The sequence below is a fragment of the Simochromis diagramma genome, unplaced genomic scaffold (assembly GCF_900408965.1).
Source record: "Simochromis diagramma unplaced genomic scaffold, fSimDia1.1 OVJJ01000322.1, whole genome shotgun sequence".
Classification (NCBI taxonomy): Eukaryota; Metazoa; Chordata; class Actinopteri; order Cichliformes; family Cichlidae; genus Simochromis; species Simochromis diagramma.
The window spans coordinates 765915-773896 of record NW_024386731.1 but is presented as its reverse complement, the minus strand read 5'-3'; the positions used below and the strand labels follow the sequence as shown (position 1 = coordinate 773896).

General features: G+C 42.2%; 1 protein-coding gene across 1 annotated transcript in view; it reads left to right on the top strand.

The window, feature by feature from the left end:
- The first annotated feature begins 1169 nt into the window (after positions 1–1169).
- Positions 1170–7982, top strand: part of htr2aa (5-hydroxytryptamine (serotonin) receptor 2A, genome duplicate a) — a 93707-nt gene continuing 86894 nt past the window's right edge. The window contains exon 1 of the mRNA XM_040022017.1: positions 1170–3355. Within this exon, the coding sequence (XP_039877951.1) occupies positions 2914–3355 (442 nt within the window). The 5' untranslated portion in view covers positions 1170–2913. The remainder of the gene's footprint in view (positions 3356–7982) is intronic.

Here is a 7982-nt window from a genome sequence, read left to right as displayed (position 1 = left end):
TCTACTAATTTTGCCAAGAGGAATGGTCAAATAGCCAGGCAAGCTTGTTGATGGCTACAGCAAGTTTGACCAATTGCACCTGGTCAAGGAACAACACCTGGTCATGGTACAACTTGCTAAAGGACATTTTACAAAATATTAGCACAAATGTATGTATACTTTTGACCCCTGTGTGGATTAGAAAAGATCCAAAATAAATTCAAAATTGTGCACCCAATTCTTGTTTTTTTAAGTCATTAAACATGTATGCAATACAATCATTCCACCAAAGAAATCACCCATGATGATATATATATATATATATATATATATATATATATATATATATATATATATATATATATATATATATATGAGTACAAGATCCATAGAGGCTGGGGTCTATCACACCAGGCAAGACCCCCGGTGCAGGCTGTGTAAAGATGCCCCAGAGACAATCCAGCACATAACAGCAGGGTGCAAGATGCTAGCAGGCAAGGCATACATGGAACACCATAACCAAGTGGCCGGCATAGTGTACAGGAACATCTGTGCCGAGTATAACCTGGAAGTCCCGAGGTCAAAATGGGAGATGCCCCCAAGGGTGGTGGAGAATGACCGAGCTAAGATCCTGTGGGACTTCCAGATACAGACGGACAAAATGGTGGTGGCTAACCAACCGGACATAGTGGTGGTAGACAAACAGAAGAAGACGGCCGTAGTGATCGATGTAGCGGTTCCCAATGACAGCAATATTAGGAAGAAGGAACACGAGAAGCTGGAGAAATACCAAGGGCTCAGAGAAGAGCTCGAGAGGATGTGGAGGGTGAAGGTAACAGTGGTCTCCGTGGTAATCGGAGCACTAGGTGCGGTGACTCCCAAGCTAGGCGAGTGGCTCCAGCAGATCCCGGGAATAACATCGGAGATCTCTGTCCAGAAGAGCGCAGTCCTGGGAACAGCTAAGATACTGCGCAGGACCCTCAAGCTCCCAGGCCTCTGGTAGAGGACCCGAGCTTGAAGGATAAACCGCCCGCAGGGGCGTGCTGGGTGTTTTATATATATATATATATATATATATATATATATATATATGAGAGGGCTTTGGCATATTGCTGAATATGGTAATGCTAGTAAAGTGAATTGAGAGAGATGCAGGTTTAACTTGAGTGAGAGAAACACAGAGAGAGTGTGAGAGAGCGACTGAAGGAGGGAGAACAGGACTTCCAGATTCAGGAATAAGAAGAGGAAAGAGAAAGCGGCACAATAAATAGAAGAGAACGCTTGACAAAGAGAGACAGAGACCGAGAGAGGGAGCATACCAAAATGGTATGCGGGGGAGAGACCCTGGGTAAAAAGGGAGAGAAAGGGAGAGAGCGAGAGCAGGAGATCCCAGTGAGAGAGCTGCAGAGAGAGAGGGAGGGAGAGACAGGCTGCATGTGAGAAGCAGCGTGAGCGAGTAGAAGCAGAATAGCATTCAGCTCCTGTTCACCACAGAAGACGACTCAACAACTTAACGGCACTCTCCTGGAAAGCTGAAAACACACGGAGCCTCTTCAGTCTGCTGATGGGAGAGAGAGAAGAAGTTTGCTTTCCTCCTCCTCCTTCTCTTCCTTCTGCTTCTTTTTTAGTTTTTTTCCTTTTTGGAAAGTGACAAGATATGGAAATGTGCAGAATGAATGATCAAGGTCTGTGAAGGAAGGAGATCTGTGTTTATTCATGAAGGATTTGAAGAGTGACTGACATTTTCCACTGAGGGCTTATGCAAGTACAAGGAGGAAAAATGTAAGGAATATTTAATTCTCTGGAGGTCTGACATTGTTCTTAGTTACAGTGAACAAGGAATACTTTCTTACTATGAGTCAAGAAATGCGAGTGAAGGAAGGAGACTGGAAAGTTAGTGACACATACTCACACATGTCAGATATCATCATGTTCATCATCCATGTCTGTCGGCTGCCGACGCACTCTCACAGGTGCAGGGATGAGTTGAGACGAGAGAGCGAGGACGCTTGAAGATTTCCACACACATTAGGAAACACGCACGTACAGCATAATGACATCTGTGCAGGAGTGTCAGCTAGGATAAACAAATTCTGAACATTCACACGTAATTCAGGGTTTGTGTAAAACTGATAACACCAGTGTGTCATTATACTGTTTAAGAATGACCATTTCAAGGCTAGAGGATTTTTTTATTTGTTTGTGTTCTCATACTCCTTAAAGATCATACATTAAAGACTGACTGAAAAGAAACAAAGTTACTGAATAACTGCTTCAACCAGGCCATGAAATTCTGATTTGTAACATTCCCGACTTCACATGGACCTGATATTTTTAACATGAACACAGCCTTGACTTCAAACTCCAAGGAGGAGAAACCTGCAACTGCCATCGCGCCAGCTTTGAGTGGATTCTATAATCAGAAGAGATTTTTTTTTTCCTAAATCACTGAAGACATGGGACCTAAAACAACTCTGTTCTGTTTGGGATATTTTGGGCAACGGAATACTTTTGTTTCTTTGTTTTCACAGAGCCAGATGACGGACTGTTGGCACAGTGAGGTTATTAACCAAGCGAGATATCATTTTTAAGCGTTTGGCATTGTCCTGTGAGATCAAACAGCTGCTCTTCTGGTTGCGCTGAATTCAGCAGAATGCTATTTTTGTTTCCCCGTTGTGGAGATGATTTTTTGATCCTCTGACAGTCAATCCGGGGACTTTTCTTCTTTTTTTTTATTTGACATGATGGAGCAAAGAAGTGGTAAACCATATTGAATTACAGGTTAATTGCTCGAGTGATGAACGGTGTTGTATTTATAATATTCAGAGCAACGGGAATGGAAAACAAGTGAGCGATGAACAGACTTTCCTCTTTTCTCCGCCACTCTGACCCACTTTCCAGGCAGCGGTCCTGAGCATTTATCGAGCTGACACCATGAACCTGCATGGTGGCAATGTGTCAGAGTTGATCTCTAACACTGTCACAGCCGTTACCACTCTGGGGTCTAACCCCTGGCCTCCACGTGAGGAAGGTGGCCTCCAAAGCGGCAATGCCACAAACCTGGGCTGCCAGAGGAACAACGTGGTTCATAATGGCAATGACGCACAGCTGGGGAACTGGTCTCACCATAACGTGGTGGGAGTCTACGGGTCTCAGTGTCCTCCCTCGGAACAGCTGATGCAGAAAAACTGGGCAGCCCTGCTGATTTTAGTGGTCATCGCTGTCACGGTCATGGGCAACATCCTGGTGATCCTGGCCGTCTCCCTGGAGAAGAAGCTGCAGAACGCCACAAACTATTTCTTGATGTCACTGGCAGTAGCTGACATGCTTCTCGGCATCTTGGTCATGCCGGTTTCCATGGTGACCATTCTCTATGGTAAGCATTGAGTGACACTCATATTGGGCTTCATTAAGTTGACATTTGGTGTGTTGCTGACTCGAGTCCAGCAGGCACAGTGCTTTGTTGTTGTTGATGTGGGCTTTTTTTCTCCTCAAAGAATGAATGGTTACATGACTAATGACTAAACAAACTCCACCTGCCTGCATGTGTAAAGCTTTGTTCAACTGCAAATCATTTCTGAGACATTGGTGAGAGCAGGAAGTGAAGAAATCACATTAAATCTGACGTTTTTCTTTGCATTTTGAAAAACTTATATTTGGTTTTTAGAGAACTGCTCTTGAAAATATGTCTTATGAGGCAATCCCAGTCTGTGCATGTTAGAATTCATGCATGGCTGTGGCTTGAGGACAGATGGAGAGCAGCAGTGATGGAGGTGTTTGGTGCTGTTGTTGTGAGTGAAGTGTTTACTCCAAGTGCTACTTCAGCACGACAAGAAAGGGGCACACAGAGGTGGTGCAGAGACCAAGTTACTGCAGTCCTTCAAATCACTGTTTCACAAAAATACGGCAGCATGCAGAAGTTTGGACGTCTTCAGATTTCTGTTACTGTGATGAACACAGCATGAAGTGATCTTTAAAAGGCATAAAGTTATAGATTAAAAACTTTCTTTTTTTTTAGAAAAAAAAAGGGAGAGTGACAGTAAATACGAAGAATGTGATTCAGAAGTTTGGGGGACTCTTTAATAGAAATGACCAACTATTACCAAGTTGTGTCAGATTTACTTGTTGTGCTTGGTCACACAGTAGTCATCAGGAAAGTATTGCAGTTTTCAAATCTAACAGATCCCCATTTTCCAAGAGAATGCTATAAGAACAAAACAAAAATGTAGCTGGTCTGAGCTTGGAAAGAAAAGTGTCTGGACTTCTTTAAGTTGCTTGAAGATGCATTTTGGAAACAAGTATTGTGGACTAATATAGTTAAAAGAGAACTTACTGAAAGCCATGAGAAAAATGTGGGGAAAAAAACAATGCAGAATTGTTAAATATAGGGCTGATCAGTCACACTTATATATCTGTTCCAACCAGTAACAGTATGAGTGAGCAAGAATGAATTTCATTAAATATCAGTGAACAGTAAAATAAATAATAAATAAAACTAAAGATTAAATTAAAATATTTTCTATAATCCATAGGTGGAAGCTGAAGGTTTTACTATGGCCCTCATAGTCACCCTGATCAAAATTTTAGAAATCTGAGGCTTTATTTCAAGACAGCTGCACATGCAAAGCAACCAAGAAATTTAAAAGAACTACAAACCTTTTGCAGGAAGGAAGAAAAGGCAAAAATCCTCCCAAACAAGAACTGAACAAATCTTAGCTGCTACAAAGCTGCAATAATTACTGAAGAGTGAGCTTCTAAGTTCCCAAAGCTTTTCTTCAGACTCCTTTACTTATTTGTTACTTTAAAACTGTTCTGGAAACAGAAAGTTGTTTTCTTTAAATCAGGTATAACATGTTAATCACTGACAGGTGCAGTAGATAACACTTATTATCTCTTCACCATGGCACCTGCTAGTGGCTGAGATAAGTGAACATTGATGGTGAGGGGTGATGTGTTAGAAGCAGGAGAAATAGGCCACATTGTGACAGTTAGATGACTGGGTCAGAGCATCTTCAAAACTGCAGCTCTTGTGGGGGGTTCCTGGTCTGCAGTGGTTAGTATCTATCAACAGTGGTCCAAGGAAGGAACAGTGATAACCAGTGGGTCATGGCCTGCTAAGGTTCAGTGATGCACACTAACTGGTCTGCATTGCTGCAGAACATTCAGGGTCCCCATGCTAACCCTTGTCCATGACAATGGGCACGTGAGCATCAGAATTGGACCACGAAGGAATGGAAAAGGGTGAGCCGATAAATCATGTTTTCCTTTATATCATATGGAAGGCTGGGTGCATGCGCATCACTTATTTGGAGGACACCTGGCACCATTATGTACTATGGGACAAAAGAAAGCAGGTGGAGGCAGTGTGAGGCTTTGGGCAATGCTCTACTGGGAAACCTTGGGTTCTTCCATCCGTGTGGATGTTATATGACATCCACCACCATCCATTTGAGATCTCAAATCTAATTTAAGCATCTGTGGGGTGTGCTTGACAAATAATTCCGATCCTTGGAGGCCCCAACTCACAACTTTTTCAATGGAACAAGCAACATGGGGACCAACACAATATTAGGCAGGTGGTTATAATTTTGTGCCTGAACAATGTATATACTACCAGCAATCACATAAAGCCATAGTACTGTTAGGTCAGATTCAGTTCAATTTAATTCAGTTCAGCTTTATTAATATAGCACCAAATCACTGTGGCACAGCCAAATAAAGATGTCGAGATGTGAAATGACCACAGTGAAACTCACAGTGGCTGCATGCCTGTTGTCTACTCCCAGCTCCTATTGTCTCATAACCCAAAATGAGGTTATTCAGAATTCAGAGACTGCCATTTAGCACAGCCTCTGGGTGTCTCTAGAAGTGCCTTTAAAGAAAAATGGAGACCACATAAAGGATGAGGGAGGGATGATTGTCACAAAAAAAGAAGTCCAATGGCCCAATCAAGCTTTCATATTTGGGGTAAGTAGAGATGGCCTCTCTCTCCATTGTATGTAAGCTCTGCTGTCATTTCTGGTGGTTCATGTGCTGCTGATTAATGCCGCAGGAAGCTGAGAGTTTCCTCTGCCCTCCTTCATTTTCTTTGTTGATTTGCCTCTCACTGTCCCACCATACCCAGATAACCTCTCCAAGACATACACACATACACCCACCTTCCACCGTCCTTCACTGTTGCCCATTTCCTGCTGATCCATTCTCATCTTCCTTGAGCTTCCCTGTGTCTCTGTAAATGTCACGAGCTGCTGCTCACATAAGAAGCTTTAAGCCCTAAGTAGCAAATTCATTTGCGTGAGAAGAAGTGCAGCAAATTAGTCAAAAGGAAGAGTGCTTCCAAAAGAACGACCTCCAGTGCCTATTACTCGCCTTCCCTGGTCTTTAATGAGAAGACAAAGGAACTCATTAGCCACACTGATGCAAAACAAACACACACAAAGCAATTATTTTCTCATGTTGTTACACCGTTGCAGTGATTGTGATTTGTTTACCGATTCACTGAGCAAACGCAGCTTTGTTTCAGGGTGAGAAGGCATAATGATGATATTACAAGTGATCTTATGAAATGTGATAGTAACCATGAGTGAGATTTTAAGAGGTTATTATTGATGTCAAAAAGAAGATTATAGGCGAAATCAAGTGGCGAGGTTATGGATGGTTATTAACGAGGTCACGGATGAGTTTGTGCTGCTGAACTTGTCAAGATTATATTTGTAATGGGGTCAGTAATGAAGCTAGGAGAGCCCACATTTTATGCATAATAATAAGTGAGATCACTGATAAAGCTGAACCAGTTGAGAGGCCCTTGGGCAAAAATTTATTGCGCAAGTGCCAAATTACCATTCCAGCCAAACCTCCTGTGCTGAGTCATAAACTTCTAACAGCTAAAACGGTGCAATTAATTAGAGAAAGTGTAGAAGTGAAAGAAGCCAGCTCAAGTTAAAAATGTGGGCTACTTAATTACTTTTGGCAAGTTAGACCTTTCATCAATTAAATGTGTTGCAGAAAACTCATCTAGCTAGCACCTGCTCCACCTGAATTTCAGTCTACAATCTGAGAAGGTGCAGAGGTTTTCTATACATACACTGGGAAAGACATGAATTTCTCCTTGAATACTCTACATTTATTCTCCGAGATGTGCTAAAACTTGAATAAGTGGAATACAAATGGAGATGGCGAACATTCACCTATAAAGTTGCAGCAAGTGAACGGATCTGTTTCACTTTTTACAGCTTACTACCATTTGGCAGGTATTCAGGAGCTTCCATGCAAACTATAGGTTACTGTGACAACCAGACACAAAGGGAAGGAAGTTTTTGATACAGCACTGTATACCTCGTTACAACCAATTTCTTGCTTGCAACTGCCAGCAACCATTCACAACCCCTAGCGTAGTGGTTGAGGACACTGTACTTTGCTCTAGTGACTGGTAGTTACCAAGATATCACTGACCAGTGTCTAGGGCTGTGCAAATGTGGCTTTAGCAATCACTTCATATTGACTTCCACCAACGATTTGTAGCCAACTGGGGGATAAAGTTACCAGGGTTCACCATTTGGTCCCTAGGCCCGTGTGACAGTGGCCTAAGTAAGCATGGTAAATAGTATACTGGCCAAGTCAGCTACTATGAGACAGAAAATGACAACAATTAGACACTTAAAAACTTCAGAACGATGCATAATAGCAATAAAAAGTCAACATGACTACAGAGAGATACGTCAAAAGACACATAAACAAAAGTGATTACAGAGGTAAAAAACCACTACAAAGAGACGTAACATGACAAGTACAAAGACACAAAACAGCAACATTCAAATTGACTACAGCAGGGATAATGCAACCACAGAAGCATATGAGACAGAGCAAGCTGGACCGTAACTACAAAGAGACTAAAGCTCTCTTTAAATCACTCTCCATTGTTTTATTTTCGTTTTTTTTAATCCTGCTGTCCTGCTGCATAGAGGAGTTTGGCCTTTTTCTTGTCTGTGCTCAGGGACTCAGTC